Source organism: Lissotriton helveticus, chromosome 8 (genome assembly GCF_964261635.1).
Source record: "Lissotriton helveticus chromosome 8, aLisHel1.1, whole genome shotgun sequence".
NCBI classification, from domain to species: Eukaryota; Metazoa; Chordata; class Amphibia; order Caudata; family Salamandridae; genus Lissotriton; species Lissotriton helveticus.
The window spans coordinates 145,792,913-145,817,783 of record NC_136069.1 but is presented as its reverse complement, the minus strand read 5'-3'; the positions used below and the strand labels follow the sequence as shown (position 1 = coordinate 145,817,783).

At 43.5% G+C, this 24,871-nt stretch overlaps 1 protein-coding gene across 1 annotated transcript in view; it reads right to left on the bottom strand.

Moving 5' to 3' along the window:
• The window catches only part of LOC144772439 (nectin-3-like), a 72,712-nt gene extending 48,493 nt beyond the window's left edge, over positions 1-24,219 (bottom strand). Inside the window, exon 1 of the mRNA XM_078656762.1 lies at positions 24,027-24,219. Coding sequence (XP_078512888.1) covers positions 24,027-24,204 — 178 coding nt within the window. The 5' untranslated portion in view covers positions 24,205-24,219. The remainder of the gene's footprint in view (positions 1-24,026) is intronic.
• Between the last annotated feature and the right edge of the window lie 652 nt (positions 24,220-24,871).

The window sequence follows — 24,871 nt, the reverse complement described above, 5'->3', positions numbered from 1 at the left end:
TCCTATCCTACTATTAAGTGCCCTAATGTAACTGAGCTACAGGGTTTTCTTGGTGCTCACACTTAGCCAAACCTCCCTAAATTCATCTCTATAGGAGGCTAAATCAGGAACTACCCATATCCTTCTCCAGTACATGAGTGGCCTTAGAGCAGCTTCTTCCTCAATGGGAAGTAACCCTAAATCCATGTGGAGGGGTACTAACGGTGTACTAGATGGAAGTCCCACCAAATTCCTCATGAATGCGTGCTCTACCTTCATGAGGTTGGCGGGCCTACAGTGCCCCCATAGTTCAGCCCCATATAGGGTGGCCGCCCTAGCCTGTACTTTATAGATTTCAATAACAGGGACAGCTGGCTTGAACTCAGACAATCTGTACATTTTCATTATCCCCCCGCCATTTGGGTTAACTTTAGAGATGCCTTTGCTAATTGGGTGTCCCATTCTAACTGTTCTGATAAGGTAATGCCCAAATACTCAAAAGTCTTTACTCTCTCCAGGGGAGTGCCATCCAGTAGTGGATTCGGGCGAGTAGACCTAGGAGGGTTGAAGATCATAAATTTAGTTTTAGTTAGATTGATCTCCAGACCTCTCGATATGCAGAAGTCGGCAAAGCCGTCCAGGGTGCGTTGGATGCCCGTTGATGTTTTGGACTACAACAAAGTGTCGTCCGCAAACATCAACGCGGGCACCCTCCCCAGACTAACCTTGGGGCATCACTATCTTTAACTCAAAGTAGGTGGTATATAAGCCCATTAATGTATAAACAAAATAAAGTGGGGGCCAAGACACACCCCTGGCGCACCCCCTGTTTCACCGGGAAACGTGCTGACAATTCAGCATGCTTCCCGCACCTAACTTGTGCGTAGGTCTCCTAATGCAACCTCACCAACACATCCAGAAGATATGGTGGGATACCAAGGTCATACAGTACCTTCCACAGCTTTTCTCTGGGGACCAGATTGAAGGAAAACTTCAGGTCAACGAAGATGAGGTAGAGGCTGCCACCCTCTATTCTCACTGTCTTCCAATATAAGACCTGAAGTCTGAATATCTGATCGATAGTCGATATACTCGTCCTGAAACTAGCCTGGAAGGGACTCAAGATCTCTTTCTCCTCAATCTAGCCCTGGACTCTATCTAGAATAACCCGTCCCATTAGTGTTTGAGTGGTGTCTATTAGGCTGATAGGCCTATAATTGGACGGTAGGAGTGGGCAACCTTTTTTGTATATCGGAACTATCTCGGCACCACGCCAAGTATCCGGCGGGTCCATACCCTTTAAAATAGCATTGAACAGAACACACAAATACGGTGCCCACATTTTTGGTTCTGTCCGGATAAGATCCTCAGGAAGCTTATCTAAGCCTGGCGCTTTGTTTGGTTGTAATTTGACAATGGCGGATTCTACTTCGCATAAAGTAATCTCCCAAACCCCCTCCAATCGATGCTCATGGATGAGGTTCATAAGCGAAGAAGAAATACCGTCATTGCCCGAATTTGCATACAATGCTCCAAAGTGAGCTTCCCAGACTGCTGGGGCTATGTTAGGTTCTACAGCAGGTCTCCACTCCCTGCCCCCAGAGCTGACTATTTCCCAAAAGGCTTTTAGGTCTTTTCCCAAGAGGGCATTCCTAAGATCATCCCATTTGTCGGCTTCCCAGTTTTTCTTTTCTGAATGGATAAACTGCTTTTACTTTATCCTACACAGATTAATTCTTGACCTGTCCTTAGCCTTTACTGCAATTAACAGTTCTGATTTGGCCTTGCGACAGTTAGCGTTGTACCAAGGATGGACTGGGACGGGTTTCGCCCTTTGACTTCCTACCTGATAAAACACACCAAGCAATTTGGATGTCAACTGTTTATGGATTTTTAGAGGCCTATCCACCATCCCCGTTTGTGTGTCCATTTCTCCGGCCTCTCCCATTTCTATTAAGTGTGGCAGGACCTGATGGTAAATATTTGCCAATTTAATTGGAGATCCCTGGATATAACACCACTTCACTCTCCGCCTGTTCTTGGTTAGAGACAATACATGTTGTGTTTGGTTGGGCACTGGTGCGGAGTTAGACAGGCCCAAACTCCCTGGTATGAGAGTCATTACTAGGGCGTTATGATCGCTATCTTGTCTCGGGTGGATCTGAAAGTCCAAGACCCTATCCACAGATATGTAAGAATCTGTACACAAACTCAAAGGAGACTCTAGCCTTGTAAAGCTTACTTGTCCCCCCCCCTCCCCGAGGTAGATTTGCTTACAAAAACAACTTTGCATAAGAATCACTTAATGAGTATAAAATCCAAATTAGTAGATAAAAAAATTAGGCTTGTTCTCATAAACAAAGCTATTTACGTGCCTGAGTGAAACGTATTTAACAACAAGAGGTGGTGATGGACAGAGTTTCTGAATTAAGCAGAATACTCTCACCCAGTCAAGAGATCAGGGCTAGATCCAACACCGTTTTTTTAGCTCACTGCACCATCCCAGTTCAGAACCTGGCTATATGCAAATTAGTCTGTTCCTGTCCCAGTGCATGGTGGGAACAGGGCAAACCAAACTACCAAGCCAATTCTTACACTGGGAAGGAAACAAGCTTCCGGGGACCGGTTTCTGGCATTTCAGCCGTCGTCGGCCCGGCTTGCCTGAATCCTGATGGTGCAATGAGCAAGGGACTCACATCTGAGTATACCCTTCCACGCTTAGGGTGGACAAAATATTTAACAACAAGAGGTGGTGATGGACAGAGTTTCTGAATTAAGCAGAATACTCTCACCCAGTCAAGAGATCAGGGCTAGATCCAACACCGTTTTTTAGCTCACTGCACCATCCCAGTTAAGAACCTGGCTATATGCAAATTAGTCTGTTCCTGTCCCAGTGCATGGTGGGAACAGGGCAAACCAAACTACCAAGCCAATTCTTACACTGGGAAGGAAACAAGCTTCCGGGGACCGGTTTCTGGCATTTCAGCCGTCGTCGGCCCGGCTTGCCTGAATCCTGATGGTGCAATGAGCAAGGGACTCACATCTGAGTATACCCTTCCACGCTTAGGGTGGACAAAATATTTAACAACAAGAGGTGGTGATGGACAGAGTTTCTGAATTAAGCAGAATACTCTTACCCAGTCAAGAGATCAGGGCTAGATCCAACACCGTTTTTTAGCTCACTGCACCATCCCAGTTCAGAACCTGGCTATATGCAAATTAGTCTGTTCCTGTCCCAGTGCATGGTGGGAACAGGGCAAACCAAACTACCAAGCCAATTCTTACACTGGGAAGGAAACAAGCTTCTGGGGACCGGTTTCTGGCATTTCAGCCGTCGTCGGCCCGGCTTGCCTGAATCCTGATGGTGCAATGAGCAAGGGACTCACATCTGAGTATACCCTTCCACGCTTAGGGTGGACAAAATATTTAACAACAAGAGGTGGTGATGGACAGAGTTTCTGAATTAAGCAGAATACTCTCACCCAGTCAAGAGATCAGGGCTAGATCCAACACCGTTTTTTAGCTCACTGCACCATCCCAGTTCAGAACCTGGCTATATGAAAATTAGTCTGTTCCTGTCCCAGTGCATGGTGGGAACAGGGCAAACCAAACTACCAAGCCAATTCTTACACTGGGAAGGAAATAAGCTTCCGGGGACCGGTTTCTGGCATTTCAGCCGTCGTCGGCCCGGCTTGCCTGAATCCTGATGGTGCAATGAGCAAGGGACTCACATCTGAGTATACCCTTCCATGCTTAGGGTGGACAAAATATTTAACAACAAGAGGTGGTGATGGACAGAGTTTCTGAATTAAGCAGAATACTCTCACCCAGTCAAGAGATCAGGGCTAGATCCAACACCGTTTTTTAGCTCACTGCACCATCCCAGTTCAGAACCTGGCTATATGCAAATTAGTCTGTTCCTGTCACAGTGCATGGTGGGAACAGGGCAAACCAAACTACCAAGCCAATTCTTACACTGGGAAGGAAACAAGCTTCCGGGGACCGGTTTCTGGCATTTCAGCCGTCGTCGGCCCGGCTTGCCTGAATCCTGATGGTGCAATGAGCAAGGGACTCACATCTGAGTATACCCTTCCACGCTTAGGGTGGACAAAATATTTAACAACAAGAGGTGGTGATGGACAGAGTTTCTGAATTAAGCAGAATACTCTCACCCAGTCAAGAGATCAGGGCCAGATCCAACACCGTTTTTTATCTCACTGCACCATCCCAGTTCAGAACCTGGCTATATGCAAATTAGTCTGTTCCTGTCCCAGTGCATGGTGGGAACAGGGCAAACCAAACTACCAAGCCAATTCTTACACTGGGAAGGAAACAAGCTTCCGGGGACCGGTTTCTGGCATTTCAGCCGTCGTCGGCCCGGCTTGCCTGAATCCTGATGGTGCAATGAGCAAGGGACTCACATCTGAGTATACCCTTCCATGCTTAGGGTGGACAAAATATTTAACAACAAGAGGTGGTGATGGACAGAGTTTCTGAATTAAGCAGAATACTCTCACCCAGTCAAGAGATCAGGGCTAGATCCAACACCGTTTTTTAGCTCACTGCACCATCCCAGTTCAGAACCTGGCTATATGCAAATTAGTCTGTTCCTGTCACAGTGCATGGTGGGAACAGGGCAAACCAAACTACCAAGCCAATTCTTACACTGGGAAGGAAACAAGCTTCCGGGGACCGGTTTCTGGCATTTCAGCCGTCGTCGGCCCGGCTTGCCTGAATCCTGATGGTGCAATGAGCAAGGGACTCACATCTGAGTATACCCTTCCACGCTTAGGGTGGACAAAATATTTAACAACAAGAGGTGGTGATGGACAGAGTTTCTGAATTAAGCAGAATACTCTCACCCAGTCAAGAGATCAGGGCCAGATCCAACACCGTTTTTTATCTCACTGCACCATCCCAGTTCAGAACCTGGCTATATGCAAATTAGTCTGTTCCTGTCCCAGTGCATGGTGGGAACAGGGCAAACCAAACTACCAAGCCAATTCTTACACTGGGAAGGAAACAAGCTTCCGGGGACCGGTTTCTGGCATTTCAGCCGTCGTCGGCCCGGCTTGCCTGAATCCTGATGGTGCAATGAGCAAGGGACTCACATCTGAGTATACCCTTCCACGCTTAGGGTGGACAAAATATTTAACAACAAGAGGTGGTGCTGGACAGAGTTTCTGAATTAAGCAGAATACTCTCACCCAGTCAAGAGATCAGGGCTAGATCCAACACCGTTTTTTAGCTCACTGCACCATCCCAGTTCAGAACCTGGCTATATGCAAATTAGTCTGTTCCTGTCCCAGTGCATGGTGGGAACAGGGCAAACCAAACTACCAAGCCAATTCTTACACTGGGAAGGAAACAAGCTTCCGGGGACCGGTTTCTGGCATTTCAGCCGTCGTCGGCCCGGCTTGCCTGAATCCTGATGGTGCAATGAGCAAGGGACTCACATCTGAGTATATCCTTCCACGCTTAGGGTGGACAAAATATTTAACAACAAGAGGTGGTGATGGACAGAGTTTCTGAATTAAGCAGAATACTCTCACCCAGTCAAGAGATCAGGGCTAGATCCAACACCGTTTTTTATCTCACTGCACCATCCCAGTTCAGAACCTGGCTATATGCAAATTAGTCTGTTCCTGTCCCAGTGCATGGTGGGAACAGGGCAAACCAAACTACCAAGCCAATTCTTACACTGGGAAGGAAACAAGCTTCCGGGGACCGGTTTCTGGCATTTCAGCCGTCATCGGCCCGGCTTGCCTGAATCCTGATGGTGCAATGAGCAAGGGACTCACATCTGAGTATACCCTTCCACGCTTAGGGTGGACAAAATATTTAACAACAAGAGGTGGTGATGGACAGAGTTTCTGAATTAAGCAGAATACTCTCACCCAGTCAAGAGATCAGGGCTAGATCCAACACCGTACACATTTAAATAGCTTTGTAATTTGTGCCACCTGTGTTTTTCCTTCAGCAGTTGATATACAGCGTGATTGCAATCGTTATACATTACTGCAGAGATACTACTATTGTCTCACTACTCCAATCCCAGGAAGATTTGTATTCAAGAAGAAAAGCCACTGATCTAAAAGATTCTTGACATTACTGTGAACATTATCTTCGCCCCATCACAAAGCTGACCATGTGAAACAACTCAACTACGACAATATCTCACAGATCAAAAACCAAACAAAACTCAACCAATCAACAAGCATTGGCAAAGCCAATAGGTCTCAATTATGCAAGAGCTATTGGCCTTGCCAATGTGTTTTAGCCATGTTGTACATCAGCACTACTGCTGTTCAGCATGGCTAAATGTTAGTGGCGTAGAAGAGAATGGCTTGGAGTGGAATGCTATAGTGTGGAGTGGGTAGGGTGGAGTATAGTGTCAGAGTGGAGTGGGTAGAGTGGAGTAGAGTCTCATGGCATAGAGTGGAGTAGAATGTCGTATAGAGGAGTAGAGTGGAGTATGCATGGTGTGGTAGCTCACTGCCATTGCCATTACAGACAACACATTTTCAATTGAAATTTCCATTACATCTACACAGACACACAGTTTTACTGCTAAAACTATACAGCGCACAAATGATAATGTGTGGAAACCGGCATCACATAGTTTGTTGTTTTCTTTTGACTGTATTAAAATATTTGTTTGTACCACACTCGGATTTACAAAAAAATTGCCTAACTTGTCCTTTCCTAATTCTTTTATATTCTAAAATATTTGCACATTTAATGCACTGGCATTTAAAATGGTGCTGTGTGCTAGACAAATTACATCATACAACATTCCACACCCCAGTACCGAGCAAGATGGTCAAATAAATGCTCTCACTTTGCAGTCAGCAAAAGAAAAGTAAACATCAACCGCCCTCAGAAGAGCCTAACATTCGACCTTTGACAGCAAATGTCACAAGAAAGAAACAACATTTAAAGGTATGTTTATTGTTCATTCATTTCTTGTTTAAGTTATGCTATTAGTAAAGAGCACTGACCAACATGAACAAGCTCGCTGACAGATTGTTATTCCTCACATGCATGCAAGATTGATGAACTGATAGTGACAGGGTTAAGACGATTCAGTGAAGCAGAAGTACAGAAGGCAGGAAACCTTTTCAAAGATATACAGTACGTTTACTGTTGTAAACTGGCATACAAGAGAGACAACTGAAAACAAGTACACTTCTGGAGTGCCTCACAAAACAGTTTTAAAAACAGTTCTCAGAATGCGAGCATTCGTTGAAGATATAAGGAGTCAGTCAGAAAGGTGGTAAACAGGCTTTGCTTCAGGGGAGGTGCAAAGATCTGTTGGATAGTCTCAAACAAATGAAGCCAGCAAATAGAAAGCAAGCAAATGTGAGCTGCAAATTATGTTGAATCCCAATGTCGATCATTATTTAAAATTACTTTTATTTTACTTTTATATTTAGGGAGGAAGAGGAAGAAGGAAGTATTTATAAAACAACGTAAAACCCAGAAGAACTAATATTTATTCTAACTATGAACATATAGGGAAATTAACCCCCATTCCCACGAAATGTTGACATAATATTCCTAAAACTTTTCTTTATTCTTCTGCCTTAGGATGGACGAGAAGCTAAATTGGCCACTGTCGGATTTTAAATTAAACCAGCAGACTGAGCACATTTCTGTTCAACTCCATCAAGTACCTAATCATGAATAACAGACTCTCAGTCTCAATAGGAGGATATTATACTTCTTTGTAAAGTTGCTAGCGGAGAATTTTGGATTCTTGTTGCATTGTTGGAGAAGGATTGCTTTCCACACTTATCTCATTTGGAAGTAGGAGGCTCAAAGAGAAGAGATTCTGCTTTGCTGAACCCCAGTTGACCAATAGAGATTTTCAGTTTCTCGGCCACACTAGAATGAGGGAGATGTGTAGGGGTTTGTGAGTTGTGCAGACTGTCTTAAATTGCACTTTTACATCAATGAGGACTCACTGTGGAGTTAAAAGGACAAGACTAATGGTCAACCCTTCTGAAATCAGAACAAACAAGAGCAGCACCATGATGCACAGCTCTGAGGGAAGGAGGGGAAGCGAGATGAACTTTTGGTGCATCAATGAGAAGACATTCTCTTAGTCTAGTCTAGAAAGAATGAGGTTCTGAAATACAGTCATTAAGACTTGATCAGGGATAAATTGTCTAATGCCCCAGAGTGTGCCAAGCTGAAAAAGAGTGGAAAGTCAGTTGTTTAGGATGAATACCATGGATTTGCCACTGTCCACAATTGTTAGTTTACAATCCACAGAGAATGTGAGTCAGTCCACAGGTGGATGGGCATGCTGGATTTTTTTCAGGTAGATTAGTGGGAAATTTGTTTTTTCTGGGGTTGAGTTTTAGGCTTTAATAGGGCAACCAGTTTCGGCTTTTTCTCAGGGTGTTGAACAGCAAAGAAACGTTCTTTAGGGATGAAATCTTAAGAAAGATGTGGGTCTTTCCCACATCTTAGTAAAATAGGGGAGGTACAAACACAAAATGGACAAGGAAAGCCATTGAATACAAATGAAGCAAATTAGAGTGACGGGCAACCTATGTAAGCAATGAGTTGGGGGAAAGCTCACTGTAAGTTATTTTTATATACCACATTAACCTTTCGCCTGCAGTACCACTAAAAACTGTGGGGCCGATTCACAGAACTAATCTGAGACAAAATCCTAAACTTACTACTTTTGGTATTCACAGAAGACATTTAGTAGTGGTAAAGTTGGTATTTTATCTTAAGTTAGTATTTTGTCTTAAGTTAGGATTTTGTCTTTATTTAGTATTTTGTCTTAAGTTAGTATTTTTGTCGTATTTTTTGGTCTTAAGACAATATACTAACAAGACAAAATCCTTAAGTTAGTATATTGCAGCTGGGAATTTAGGCGCAATGTAAGAGCTTTGGGAAGTGCTGCAGTGCAACAGTTAAGAATTGAGGTCCTATAGAAGATCTGTTTGGAAAGACAGCATTTGGTGCTGCAGGTCCAAATTGAGGTGCCCTAGTATTGGTTTTTGTGGCATCATGCACCACATTAGAAGTTGTTGTGGCTCCTTCAGGGGAGGACTGAAAGCTGACAACAGTAAGCTGTGAGCTGCGTAGCAGCTTCCCCCATCATGGCTTCCTGACATCATGTAGAAATCTCTCATATTTAGGACACATCTCAACCTTGGGCATTGGCGTATTTCACACACTGTGATTCTTTCTTGTTTTGTGGGTCTAAATTCATAACTGAGGGCTTCCTGTTGGTGGTGTTGCTCTCAACCTGTGCCTGTGTGAGCAAAATTTGTTCCTAAAGAAACTAGGTCTGGCCCTGTGGGTGCAGAAATGCTTGCTGTCTCTAGATCTGTAATCCCTCTCATGTGAGATGGCCTCAGATTTCATGTTTTTGGCCAAATGAAGCAGCCTTAAAAAAGGCTTTTAGCAGTCCTCCAGTTTCTACTGTTGACCCACAAAGGCTACCACTGCTTCCAAGATACTGCATATTTAACACACAGTTACTGTAATTTAGCTTAGTACCAGGAGCACAGCTATCTTTGGTGCAGCAGGTGCCCAATGGATTTATATTATGGCTGGCAGGGGTTTAGGGCCATTTCCTTTACTTGCATAAGGGCCCACTGCACACTGGTTATGCCACTAGTTACTGCCTATAAGAAATTAGAGCATTAGTTGAGGAAGTGAGAACCCAAATGATATTAACAATCATTTTCAGGTTGAAACCACTAAAGTCACTAAACAAACCTGTTTTAAACCTTCTGGGAGCTTGGCACAAAGCAACAAACCTTAACTTAGAGGCAATGTGTACAGTATTTATGCAAAGCTTAAACAGTAATAAAGTGGAAACAAAACAAAAAAAATCCCAAACTAACTTAGAAAAATAGGGACTATTTCAATAAATAAAATGACCCCAAAACAACAAAAATGCAGTAAGTAGAACCAGAGATATGATTTTTTAAAGTTTGAATTAAACTAAAAAAGCCCCAACCGCAGTTATATGGTCGTGCTAGACCATGTCACAGACAAAGGTTAACGCCGACGGCGATGCAGCGTGGGTCAGATACAGAAATCAACTTTATCCCTGAGAAATGTTTTCCTCCAGGCTTCGACATTTTTCAGGAGAAAAGGTGGTCATCAATGAGTGGCCGGCAAGGCAAGCTCCTAGCCAGATCTGAAGCTGGGCTAGATGATAGAAAGTTGCTGAAGAGCGGGGTCTCGGTACGATCTTCGATGAACGTGGTAAAGCTCAGAGCGGTGGAAGTTTGAAGTCTCTGCCCAAGAAAGCCTTGATGTCGACGGGTTGCTGTTCAGCATCGGTCCCAATGAAGCCCTGTACGTTTGGACTTAGAAACTTTTTGGGAAGTCAGATCTCCTTCAGCAGGGCACAGCAGCAACTGGAATCTGACAGGCAATTAGACGTCTTCGAATTAAGTCTCAGTCGCCTGTTGGTTCTCTGAAGGCAAAAGTTAGCTAAAAGTTTCAAAGTCCCTGCTCTTGCAGTTGGGGTAAGAGGAGCACACTAACACTAGCCACATGTCAGGACCTAGGCGGACACAACTTGTGGCTTAGGACTTATTCCAACAGAGGCAAGCAGAATGGTCCAGGGCAGGAAAGGTTGGAACTGGGCAGTTACAGGTAGAGCAGCCTCTGGAGTCTTGTTGTGTCCCTGTAGCTCAAATAGGAGGTCAGCTAACTGACCCTTGGAGTCACGTCTAGGGTCCTGGCGCTTCAAGGTAAGCAGGTCCAGTCTTCCTTCAGGTTCTTCAGACAGCAGGTAGTGTATCTTCTGATTTTCCACCAGTCCTGTGGTGTCCTTAGGACAGAACTGGGGTAATACATTTATGCCCAGTGCCAGCCTATGGGTGGAGAAACTCCTGGCCACTCCCTAACCAATGAGGTAAAAGTTCCCAGGGGAAACCTGATCCACTTTTGCTTCCTGTGTGTTTTACTATAAACTATCCCACAGTACTCCTCTCTCCCTAAAACCAATATGGCAGAAGGTTTCTTCCCCTGGTCAGAGCGCTCTGTGCCCTCCCAGAGATAAGGCTATGGAAATGGGCAAACCCTCCCTTTGGTCACTCCAAACTTGTTTTTGGAAAGCCTACCCTCCCATTGGATTTGGAACCAACCTGGCTAGCAAGACAAACAGGAGGCAGGCCTAGGTGTGCGCCACATGTGCCAGTGGCATGGTAGGCATCATTTGGAGCTCAGTAAGAGGCTCGGTACAGTCCCTTCAGGCCATCAAGTACAAGGAAGAAATCCAATTCCCCACACACAAGACCTTTGTCTACTGTCTGAAAGCAATCCACATCTCACCACAGGGTAGCCATTTAGGAGTAAGGTGACACTGGACACTGGCAGAAAGGCCCATTTGGCTTAGTCTGTTAAAAGAAAACTTTATGAAAGTGTCATTTCTAAAAATAGTAATATAGAATATGACTTAACCATTTAGTTGGTTTTTAAATTGCTATTAATATGAGTCCTTGAATAGTTTTTCTAGCAGCTCCCAAACAGAAACTAAGTACCATAAGTTGTTATAGTGTATCTCAGTGTTTTTCAATTTCTGAGCCAGCCTTGCCAAAGTGAAAAAGCACTGAGAAAGCCAATAGGCCTGTTGTTGGCCTCCAGCCTTCTGGCAAGTTTTGTTTTGTTGTTCCTTACTATTGTGTGGGAATATACTGGGTCCTTATCAATCTAAAAACAAATCATTTGCTCAATGCAAAAGCACACATTACATAGTGCTCTCTGGCACTGAAGGGGACTACTTTGTGTGTGGATGTGTTCCTTGTGAAAGAGCAGCATGCCATAACTCATTGTCAAGTCAGCCAATGGCTGAAGTGGGCTAATGCACTGCCCATTAATGCATGCTGGAGTGGGTGAGAGAAAAATGTGAACAACACCAACCACAGACTAATGAGTGAAGTCTGTCTGAAACCCCACTAAGTAACTATGTTATACACAACATTTTAGTAAAATTCAAAGGTCTTGGCTAACAGAGACCTAATAAAAAATCAATCGTGCTGGTCCTGGCTGTAAGCCTCTTACCTTTGAGAAAGAAAGGTTTTGAGGATAACCGGTGACTTCGTAAATAAGTTCCATTTAAATTCACTGTATCTAAACGGACCCAACATTGATATGCTGGAAAGGTATCACAGAGCTGACCCCCCTGGGCCTAAGTTGGGCACCCCCGGGAACAGATGGTCAGGCACTATTAATTCTAAACTTGAGTGAGTCTTAGCTACAGTTGGGCAAACTATTTACACAAGAAAATGTCTACCATTGATCATTGACCCTATGTTTATTATTGTCTCTCACAGTCCAAACTAAAAACAGTGCAAACAACAGTTTGTAACAAATAACTGTCTGATGTTTAAAAACATAATAAACATAGGGTCGGTCATAGTTCAATTTTAAATTCACATATCATTTTTGTTATTATGCACTACATCTATTTCTATCAATTGCTCTCTTCTGGTAATCTAGACAGAAGTATAGTTTTCTCTTCTGACTATCAGAACTAAAACATCCTCGGGCTCCCCGATCCCTATGATGGGGTTGTAGCCCATAGTGTCACCAGAGTGACTTTAAGAGAAGACCAGATGATGAAGCATGTCACCAATTGGTGAGTGATGGGAATCCGTTTATTGAATTAGGACTTCTTATCTAATTGGGATTCTTCATTGCAGTGGCGTACACATTTAGATTTGTTTCCAGAGTTTCTGGTGCTCAGAACATTATTATTGTATTTTAGACCCTTGGATATTTGTGGTATGTAAGAGTCCTCAAGTGTCCCTCATTTCGAGTGAATACTCATACATTTGCTGCCCGTAGCCCAGTGGCGGTTTGTGACATTAGAAAATGGTGCGGCACACAGACAAGCTCACAAACACACACACACATACAGTCACAATCATAAACACACCCACACAAACACACACAATCAATCACACATCGAGTCAGGAAGGCAAAATATAAAAAGGTTTCACTTACCTTGCAGCATGTCCTCACGCTCTCCAGTCCGTGGCTCTGACTCCTCCGAGGATAAGGTGACGTAGGAAGGCAAACAGAACCTTATCCAACACAGGCATTGCTCAGAGCAGCGTCTGGTTTGGTTGGAGCAGGTTGCCTCAATGCTCCAAAAGGCACTATTCCATGTGCCTGCTTTCCAACCCAGTTGGCTGAGACAGCTGGGTTGGAAAGTTTGAATTGCACATGTCGGTTTGGCAGTAGCATGATAACCAGCCAAACCTACATGCACAATTCACACTGAAGGGACCTTCCTCATTGCTGCCAATTACTTGCCAAGAATGACGCACGGCCCGACCCACACACCGGTCGGCAGAAAGCTAGAAAAGTAAAATGGTAATAAAATCATTTTTATTATCATTTTATTTTTCAAGCTTTTAAGCAGCAGTGCGTGTGTGTGGGGGGGGGGAGGTGGGAGCGGTGACTCTCCTCCGCTCGTACGGAGGCACCACCACTGCTGTAGCCAGAAGTATTTTCTTTAGGGGGCATGGCCCTCAAAAAATGACCAAACATTAAAGCTGTGCTCTATCAGTGCCTCCTTTCCCAAACACTGTTTGCACTTCTTAATAATGACACTCAGAATATTGTGGTACAATAATATTGAAGACAGAAATTGAAAGGTAAGTGCATATAGCAGGTGTGTGGAATTTAATAAAATATTTTCTTGTCCGTGGGAACGTTTGCTTCATAAATCTACTTGTACTGTAATAAAATCCACTTGTCCTTTTGATGCCATGTAGCACGGCCACAAATTATGGCAACAACTTTGTTATGTAAGAGCTCTTATATTAACCTCTATGATTATGCCAGAGCACATACCATAGTATGGTTTGAATACTAGCAATTCCCTTTTTTTGCCACTTTTCTGCAGATCTACATACTGGGGATAGAGATAGTTGTAAACAATGGTTCTCCATGGTTAGAATGCCCTTTTGAGTCTGTGCAGACCTAATAACCTGTATGTTTTATGGTTTAGTCATCAGCTCATCTCTAATCTTTTCAAATGCAGAGAAAAGCTGGAAATGTACTCTGAAAAGGGGAAAAGTAAAATGTCTTCCAGTGTTGGGGCGAAAAAGTGGTTGGTGGAAAATGGACTTGTTACCGCTCAACAGATTTTTGCATGAGAAAATCTAAACATGCATATTTGCTCGTGGTAAAATGCAGATCACAAATATTTTCTAGGAGTACGATTTCCTGACATACTTTAGTATATTCTTGTGAATTCAGGATAGCTATATACCTGCACTAATGCAAAGACATATACCAGGAGTGCAATTTTGTGACTTTCTTTGAGAATTGGGCCCCTATTTAGGTCTGGCATTAACCAAGACCTTTTGCTTTTAATAACATTCTGTTTTGCTCTATTTACTGGCTGGCTTCACTGTGATTGACATCATTCTGCTCTTTCACAAGTAGTATTTCATGATGTAAAGTAGTTGTGTTCAGCGCCAGGAACTACTGTGATAATGTGTGTTTTTTGAGAATAAACATATTTTAGCTTTTGCCAATGTTTGTTATAATGATGAGGGCATGGCAGCTCCTACAACAATAAATCTGTGAAATAAACCATGTCAAAACAAAACATGCATTAACAAAACCAAAAGGCTGAAAAACAATGTCATACCTATTGGCTTTGCCACTGCTTGTTTATTTCACGTTTCCTATCATTTTGTTGAAACTGGCTACACTGATTTTCCATTATGAGTATTTTTTGGAAATAATAGCACGTATTAACACATTTTACTAAATGATGCTTCAGAGAAATGGTACCTAAAATTTCACCGTAGTTTAGCATTTGTTTTATTTTTAATTTTTTTGCTTTTTTTATGAACATTTTATTTTGAAAGCAAACATTCCTCAATCATTCTTTCAAAGCTTTTGCATATATTTGCATTTAATCAGAGAGCATCCTGGAAGCATTATTTTCTTAGCTTCATATTGTTCAACTTTGGAAATGTGTACACATTTGTAAACTGGAACCACTGTCAGTAGTGCAGTCTGTACTTACATTTCCTTAGAGCACTCACCCTGATAATCAAGGCTTTCTATTAATGAATCATAAATGCAAGATCGAACAGCATTTACATAAGGACACAAAAATTACTTTAACTGCAGATAATGCTCTTTCCTGATCTATAATGTGGCTCTGTAATCGGCAGCCAAAGGGTTTGTGGTGCAGGAGGTTAGGCCTACTTGTCTCAAGGACAAACGGCTATAGGAATTCCACTCCCCTGATATCCTTAAATGATTTACTATTCCCAACTCCACATCTGTATACTTTGAAGATATCTATATAGGATTGTACTTTTCAACGACTATATCAGAAAATGTAGATATGGCTGATATGCATTAAAAGAGAAGGTGTGAGCACTTCTCACCAAGAGCATATAGTAACAAATACCAAGTGGGTGCCATTGTTTAGCAATTGGTAAAAGCAATGTCGATCAAGTAGCAATAAACAGACTGTATTATGGTTTTAAAGACCACTATGCAAGGTGATTTTTCGGATCTTACACTAAGATCCCATTTAAAGAATAAATTGCAAAATTGTGCTTTGAAATAACATTGGGCCAGGTCTATTGGCCAAAACTAATAAGCTATAAATTCCACTTAAAACTGTGTACGTAGCTCTCATTTTGCTCCATGAGGCTCTCTATTCTTTCTCTATACTCTCCCAATCTCCTAACCTTTGACCCGGTTGCCTTACTAAATATTCTCCCCACTGCCCCTTTCTGTTTGCTGCTGCATCTATCTTCCCATTCCTGCCTCTTCAGCTGTCTCTCTTGTTCTTTCTATTTACTGTCCTTTCTTGCTCCTAATCTTCTCTCCTCTTCTAGAACCTCTTCTCTACATCGTCTCTTCTATCTTCTTTGTACTTCACAATATTTTGTATTCTCTCTCGAACCCTCTTCTCATTATACCATGCATGACAACTGTTGGCTGTGTATGGCTTTTTACAGCACCTGCCACCTTTCTTGGAAGACTGTGCTTTTCTCTGTTCCCCAGTCCCAGATGCCTACCATCCTGGGGGCCTCCTGGAACTGAAGAAGTCCACTACGATCATGGAACAAAGAAGTTAGTGCAATGTGGGCATCATATCCCTGCAGCTTGTTGTCAATTCATGTTTGAAAAGACATCAGACTGCATGGATTTGTTGTTTTTTATCTGCTTTAGGGCAGACGACAACACATTGATGCCCACCACACTACTTCCACAGCACGGTGGACTCCAACGTTCCTCCACAGCACTGGAAAACAAATTCTGGTAAAAATGCATTAAAAAATTAGTTTTACATAATCAAAATAAGGCATGCAATGAAAAAGCTTCTCATGCGTCCCAAATTTGATACATTCTTTTTGCTGTATTGCGCAAAACGGCAAGCGCACCAATGTTACACAGCAAATCAAAAGTGAAGCAGACCGCACTAATGGAATCTGCAACGATCCACAAATGTCCAACTGAACAGCTTTCCTACTCTTCCCCCAGTAACAATAGTAGCCCACTTGTGTGACTGCGCCACTACCCGCGAAAGGAAGGCTCCAAACGGTCCTTATGACACAAGCAAAGATTATGATTTTGCATTGCAAATTGGCCAGTTCTAGTGATGTGAGTAGCTGTGGGATTTCGGTCAGGGCTTCGTCAGCACCCAGGGAAACTTGTCGGGCTGAGATATTTCTGAAAATAAGCTTGCTAGCGTAGTCTGGGGTGTTGTAAACTGAGTAGATCCCAAAACTCTTTCTTAACCAGCAATCCTGCGAACGCCAAACTTTGCTATATCACATATTTTCCTGATATTTCTGTGATGGAAAATTCCAGAAGCTGTGAGAAGCCATACATTTTTACCACCCTGTGTTCTCACATGTCTCCCATTAAAGATGCTACCCCAAATGTGTACCAGATATTATCCAGTTAGTACGTTAATTACCTATCACCTCATAACTGAAATTTATTTGCTATGACCATAAATCAGACAAATAAAGTACAATTTTAATTGAATCAATCAGTTTCAAAAAGAAGAATCACACTACATACCTCATCAATTAAAATATGCAAATATTAGAAAATGATGGTCGATGTTTTGTGGAGATGCGTACAGAGGTCAATTATAACACAAATACTTTCAGCCTCAGATGCCCTGATTATGGTTTCTACAATATTTTGTTCAAGGAGATGAATCCTAAGCATGTTTAGCCTGGCAGAGTTATCTAGATATTAAACCATCTTTGAAAGATTGTCTGCCGTAGCATCCCTTTGTGACGGGACAGGCTATATTGGGTCATTACAGACTTACACCATTGCTAGTTAGGGTTACGCCTGGGTGTGAAATTCCGCTCCACACACAGAGTTTGCAGAGTATTTCCCACTCTGCATAGCTCGCAGAGTTCTGAAAAATTCTGCTTTGCTATGCAGAGCTTTTTCCTCGCTGGCGGTTGCCAACGTTTAGTTGGCAAGCATGAGTGAGGAAAATCTTACTCCAGATCACATCCCAGTTAGATTTTGAAATGCATGCGGTCGTGGATGGTCGCTACCGCTTGCGTTGAGAAACCTTATGCTCGTGTTGCGGAAGCTGCCACTCGAGGATAACATCTACTCGAGCGGTTGAAAGAAGCAGTGTTCTCTTGTACTGCGCGTGGTGATACAAACACTCAGCACTAAAAATCAGTTCAAAGGGTGTGATATAATGCCCTCCACATAGCAGACCTCTGTGAACTCTGCCCAGGCCTAGTTAGGGTATTTGCAGCTGTCTGTACCGGGCACATTAGCCTAAGAAACTATCTGGTTACTGCAAAAAAAATAACAATCTGTAGAGCAGATATGTTATCTCAACAGGCTATATTTTACAACAGTCCAGTGTAGGGTGGAGCAATGTCAGCCAAACTTAAATCATACCGAACTTGTGATAACTCTTTCCTAGCACACCATGCTATATTGGAATCTGGAGTTTCCTGATTGAACATTCCTTGAAAATGACTGGTAGGTTTAGATAGTGACAACTACTTATGTGTCAGGAATAGGATTTGCCATGAACGTTGCTGGCTTAAGAACAACATGACCCTATATGAAAGGGGAGAAGGGAGTTCAGCTAATGCCCATTGAATTATTAGCCCCTAAAATTAGCTACGCACACACAATACTGTGGTGTCCCATGGGGTTCCATCATATCTCCCCTATTATTCACCATCTACCTAACCCCCTTACCAAGCTTGATTTAATCAATCAACCTCATCTGTAACAACTATGTAGATGACACCCAAATAATATGTTTTAAAGTATAGACTGAAATACCTCTACAATTTAAAACTTGATGATTGCCTTCGGACCATAAACACATGAATGATGAATATCCATCTAAAGCTAACTACTGCAAATACAGTACAGTACAGGACCTGCAGGCAATGACAAAAACACCAGCTTACTCTCACTTGGCTTAAGGAACACGAGGCCCCTCCAACAATGTCAAGAGAAATCAGAAACCTAGATGTAACCATGGATTCAGATCTATATTTGACACAATATGTTAACATAAAACAGAGTGCTTTCACCTTTCAGGCCCGGGCCGGCTCAGCCCCTGCCTTTATCTCTTCAGAAATCAAACCCTACGCCCCTGCCAGGGAGCTACGCTCATCCGCCCAACAACTGCTCATTGTTCCTCGCTTTAAACGCAAAAAGTGGGGAGGCACGAAATTTTCTACACTTGCCCCTGCTTTTTGGAACTCTCTCCCTGCTCACCTCAGATCCTGCGCCCAATACACACTCTTCCGTAAGGTGCTAAAAACATTTCTCTTTTCACAAGCCTTCTCTCCATAACTGTTTCTCTCTATTTTCCTTTGCCTTCCTGCCCTCCTGGGCTCAGTACTTTATAGCGCCATGAAACCGCCAGGTGTACGCGCGCTCTACAAATATTTTAAACTCAAACTCAATCTCAAAAGACTGCACTGCATCCTCTCACATCTTGGTTATCAACAGAACCTACAACCCAACCTCACACTCGTAATCTACAATCTTGACTTTGCCAATGGCCTATACCTTGGCGCATCCACATTTATGTAAAATGTAAATGTAAATGTAGTTGAGCTTATATAGCGCACAGCTACCCGCAGTGGGTTTCCCGGCGCTTGCTTAGGGAACCCGTCCTGGTATTCCCCTGTGAGATAGCAGGGTATCCACAAGGTGAAAGTCAGGCATCCCGCCGCGAGGGGCCGTTGTGGAGATTAAGCAAGCTATTGCCCAGAGTCGCAGAGTGTGAACCCGTGAGTCGAGGAGGCACCGGGGCGAGAATTATCGAGTCCGTGGAATTTTTAGGCCAAGACCTGCCGAGGCGGGGAATTGAACCCTGGTCCAGGACCGATCTCAGCTTCCGGGTCTGCTGCCTCTAACCCCTGAGCCACACTTCTCTACGCAAATTACAACTCATCCAAAATGCTATGCTACTGCAAGACATCTTCTCTTCCCTTACAAGAGAACACATGACTCCAGTCTTCCAATCACTCCAAAAGCTACCTACAGAAATAAGGACAATGTTCAAGGCACTTTGCATTGTACACAGAGCCTCCAAGGAAGTGGACCACTATACCTGTACTCTAACTGTACTCTAACTGTACTCTAACTTCAAGCTATAAAAACGAATCAGGGCACTGAGCTCTAGGTTTCCACCACTTATAATCATACCACCAAGAAATCCATGGGAGGCCCTGCTTTCCAAGTACAAGCTACCAAGCTCTGAAACTCCCTACCAGCATGCATTCTGTGAATCCAGAAGCATATGCACTTCAGCAGACAGTTTAAAACATGGCTATTTCCAAGACAACTACACCACAACACATTCCGGTAACAGAACCTGGAAAAACAGTTGCACCCCCTAACTCAATCTTTAGCTTACAATCCACAGATTGGAAACAACTCAACCAGCAAACTTCTCTTGATAAGCAGGTATGTTAAGGAGGGCAGAACCATGCTTTGCCTCGGTATTACATAGTTATGTTAGTTAACACATCACATTTCTGGCCCACGATAATAATGCCATAACACTCAGAGTTCAGTAGCCAACTGAAACCTATACCTCTTTTATTCAATTTAGGCATATATGTTACAAGGGTTGTTCTTCACTAGTACTGTGCAGCCAATAACCTAGCCGCCACTAAATGAACATGCATAGAATAACTGAAGAACTCTGTCACGCACTATGGGTTAATCAGAGAACTTTAATCTAGTTTATGACTGCAAATCCAAATATCGATGCATTATGGCTGCTTCTTTACATGGCTTGGCAGTTCGGGCCGGACTGTTCCCATGAGGCACAGGGTCAAGGCTGATTTGCATATGGCCATGTCTGAACTGGGGTGGTGTGGAGTGCAAAAAAACGATGGATTTAGGCCCAGATCTCTGTACTGGGGTGAATGTATGACATTGTTCTGCATTCTGTCCATCAACTGTTGTTTTGCATTTGCCACTAAATGAAGAGGCATAGAATAACTGAAGAGCTCTGTCACGCACTACGGGTTAATCAGAGAACTTTAATCTAGTTTATGACTGCAAATCCAAATATCGATGCATTATGGCTGCTTCTTTACATCTCACAATGGCGTTCAGATATGGGATGATAGGAACAATGCCCATCCCAGTAAATCTCTCCACTTCTCTCTCCCTCCAACACTGCCAGCTCTGACCCACTAATGGGGGCTCTTCTCTTGCCCTCCAAACCACGGGTCAGCTGACAACCCGCCAACAAACCATAGCCTGAACACAAAATCTCATCTAGCCTTCACAGCAGCAGGAATGCCCAGAAGGAAGCAACCAAATCACTGCACGACAGCGGCTGAGGAGGAAGATAAGAGGGAATCTTACTCCACACCTACAACTAGCTATACACTAGGGGAAATTTTACGTCTTGCAGGTGCTGCGCCACTTTTGTGGTGGCAGCTCTGAAGCAAAATTATTTTTTGCATTTACTAAGTCATATAAAGACGCTCTAAGTGGTTTAGTAAATACAAACGCAAGGTAGCACTTATCACTGCCTTGCATTAACAAGATGTTCCACGGGTGGGACTGGGACTTGGACGTTCCCAAGCATCAACCTATGGATTTTGGTGCCTTCCCAGATTTACAAAGGCTAGTAAGCCTGGGACTGTGTCAGAATGCTACACCTTCCCCAGTGTGATGTAACAAGGATAATTATTTGTATCCCTCCATGTTGCTTCTTCATTCTATGGATGAAGCATTTTGCAGCACACGTAGAAAGAGGAATGAGCCTCGAAGGATTGTTCTTGTACAGGAAGGTGTCCCTCCCTGCACAAAAACAATCCTGCTCGTAACACAGGCCCCCTTGTACCGTGGTGCAAGGGTGCCTGTATTGGCCCTAGGCAGCACATAGTGCCCCAGCGCTAGGAGACAGCAGAAATTCACCGTATCTTTGTAAATATGGCACATTTCTGCTGTCTGCCTTTCACGCAACCCAGCAAAGAAAATTGCCTTGATGTGTTGTGTTGAGTGAAATATAAGTAAATCTGCGCCGACATTTCTTATTGGACAACCCAGTGGAGTAACCAGCTAAGCTGGCTATAATCATGGGAAATACAATAAAGGGACCTGCAGAGCTGTTCGAAGCTGCCAGAGTATTGAAAAATTATAAATTGCGCATATGTGTCTCTCACTCCTCATCATCCACCACACTGCTACGTATTGTGTCTCATAACACTATAACCATGCTTCTGTGGTCATCACGCATGACATGGAAACACTTCCCACATAGGATCGCAAAACAAAAGGCAACACACTTCCAACCACAATCTGCCTTATATGGTGTAGCTTGCTGCCCATGTAGGTAAGTGATTCAGTGCCACACATAGGGGTAGTAAGTGTGCAATACAATACAATATTTTTCATTTCTGATTCACCAAGATTTGTTTTGTTCTTTGGAATCCTTGTTTCCATCACTCTTCAAAATTATTTACCAAATTGTGCTTCATTTGTGCTTTTATAACTGCTAGTAGATATGGACATATTTGCACAATTCATTTACAGGTATTTCAATGTTTTGTGAATTAGAAACAAATTGACATCCTACAGTACAGCACTCCCTGTACACAAGGCCACCAAAATGACCCACTTTTGCAGCTACGGTGTTTTCCACATAATTAGAATGTTATCACATTTTCCGCATATTCCACCATCCGCTGAATAATCTGCAGTTTTAACAAAAAACTAATTTTCTTTCCAGCTCAAACAGATCAAAAGTTACAAAAACTGTGACAACAGGTGCTGCCATGCAGAGTAAGGTCCTATGGAAAGGTTGACTGGTCAGGTCACCTTTCAGTTACTTACGGCTATATTTGGATGTGGAACAGAATGAAGTAAAACCTTTGCCCAGTCAGTGCTAATGTGTAAAAATACCAAAGTAATGAAGTGATACTATCACGAAATGTGTTGCATTAAGCCGCAGCATTTGTATTCTTGCCACATAATTTTGGCAAATTGACCCATAATTGAGGCTTCCCATACAGCTTGATTTCAGTGGCTCAGTCTGTACCCCAGAGAGATTGTCACAGATCTCACTTTACAAAATCCTCTCATTTTGCATTCAAAGAAAGAAAAGTAAACATCTTCACATTAAAAGAATATGCAGCAATTAATCAGAAGACATAGCCTGAAATTAAACCTGTCTAGCAACATAAAAACAAACTTTAAAGGCATATACGTGTTCATTCATCTTCTGAACTTCTCCAGCACTCTATACTGTGTCAGCTGCTTCTGTTATCTGAGGGAGGGGCAAAGATTATTACGGGCTCGTCCGCCCCCCCTCAAACCACCAATCCCATCCCACCCAAGACCCCCCCACCCCACCGACCCTCTTGTTGCTACAGCCCTGTACATTTGACTGTTAGGTTGATCTCTCACTTACAGGAGGCTAAATGTCACACATAGATTGAAGATCTTGAACCAAAAATGTAAATGTGATTTAATTCACATCTCTGACGTGCTGCACGCAGGCTTCAATAGCTCACAGAACCACAAGCCTCCAACACACACCTTCAGGTGACAAACGTAACATTAGAGTAAGTTGACCCACCATGTTGGCATATTTCTTATGCAAAATAAACCTGCAGCAATGTTTTCTCCAACAACCAATGCGTCTTGTGTGTTCTTCATTGTGGTACTGTTGTGTTTGCGGGTTGGGTGTGTTGCCATTATTGGCACTATGAATGTTGTGCCACTGTTTTTCCAAGGCACAAGCAGGGCACAAGTCCTAAAAAAAGAAGTGGGGGGGACGCTGATGTCACGACAGGAAGTGACGTCACGAAACGTGGCTTGCAGTTTATAGTTCTTGAACTCCTGGTAAAATAAGTGGGGGGACGCCGTCAACAGATGTATGACGTTACAACGCATACTTTTAACAACGCCTACCTTTACATCGCAAGTTTTACAACGCATACCATTACAACGCATAATGCTTTTGGGCGCTGGATAGTGAATAGTTTAATTTACTATTCCAACTCCAGTCCCCGTGGATAGTAGGGAAGGTGTTGGATAGTACATTAAACCTATTCCCTATCCTAGAGCGCCCCCCAGCGCTATGCGTTGTAATGGTTTGCGTTGTAAAAGTTGCGTCGTAATGGTAGTGCGTTGGAAAAGTTTCGTTGTAAAGGCTGTTCACCGCCGTCCACCTGCGTGGTACCCTGACTCGAGCCCTGGGCACAAGTCTGTGTACTCTAGTGAGGATTTGGTGTTATAGTTTATCCATTTTCCAGTTTGATTTTTTTCATCACTTCCTGGGTTGTCAAAAGCTGTGTTACTTTAGTTCTCACTCCTAAGAAGTTTAAAAACTCGAGAGCAGGATCCTTAAGATCCCTTAACGGGGCTCTACAAATTTCGTGGGGTGTGTGCCCCTGGCTGCATATCTGTGTTACCCGTAGTTACAATATCTACGGTACAGTGCACCAACGTGCGCGCGTCCCCTCACCCGGAAGTACAGCAGACGTTCACATTGTGAATAAAATCAGACGTAATGCATCCATACTTGCCTGCTATGAAGCTGCAGATAGCGTGTGCCAGGAAGAGGCGAGCAGCCTTCACCTTCATAGCAAGTTCTCGAGTTGAACACTGCTCCCAGCAGCTGCTTGTTTCCGCGTGTGAGCACTGCCTTATATTTTTAGCAAATGAAACCCGACTGTATGACTCAGAGGAACTTATTGTTTTCATTTTGTCGGGGGCGTCCCCTGGAAATTACAGTCCTCTCGCTTGTCTTAGCTAATTGACTCATTGACTTCCCCCGCGCGGGCATTCCCCATGTCTGGGAAACGTCACGGAGGACGAAGGGGCTGGATCAACAGCCTACTGCTACAAACGTGATTCAGAGCAACTTCCATGCCCCCAAAATTCAATGGGTAACGCAAAAAGGTGCCTCCCCGAAGAATAGGTGCCCCAGACTCTAGTAGGGCAGACTAGGGTGACCACCTGGCAAGGGTGCAAATTCAGGACGGTGAGTGTAACAATTCAGGACAACGGGTCGAAATAAAGGAGAAAAATTTAGGACTGCAGGTCAAACATAATTCAGGACAAAACTTCGGTACAAAACGTAAGTTCTACAGACACATCAGTTCCAGAGGCGCAACTAGAGCCACATTTTGGGGGGAGGGGAGTGCTACTGAAAATTTCGAGGGGGGGGGGATAATTCTTCCAGCGATAGTCAGAGTGGAGATGCGGGGGCTCTAAGAAGGGGGGGGGGGGACAAAGCCCCGTCAGCAAGTAAATGCTCTTTTAAAGACCTGTGAAGTACTCGGATGTGGCTGTGAGTGTGCCCGGGAAGCTGTTTCAGCCCAGGCGGTCCCACATGATGAGGGGAGGGGGGGGCTGAAGCCCCTTAAGC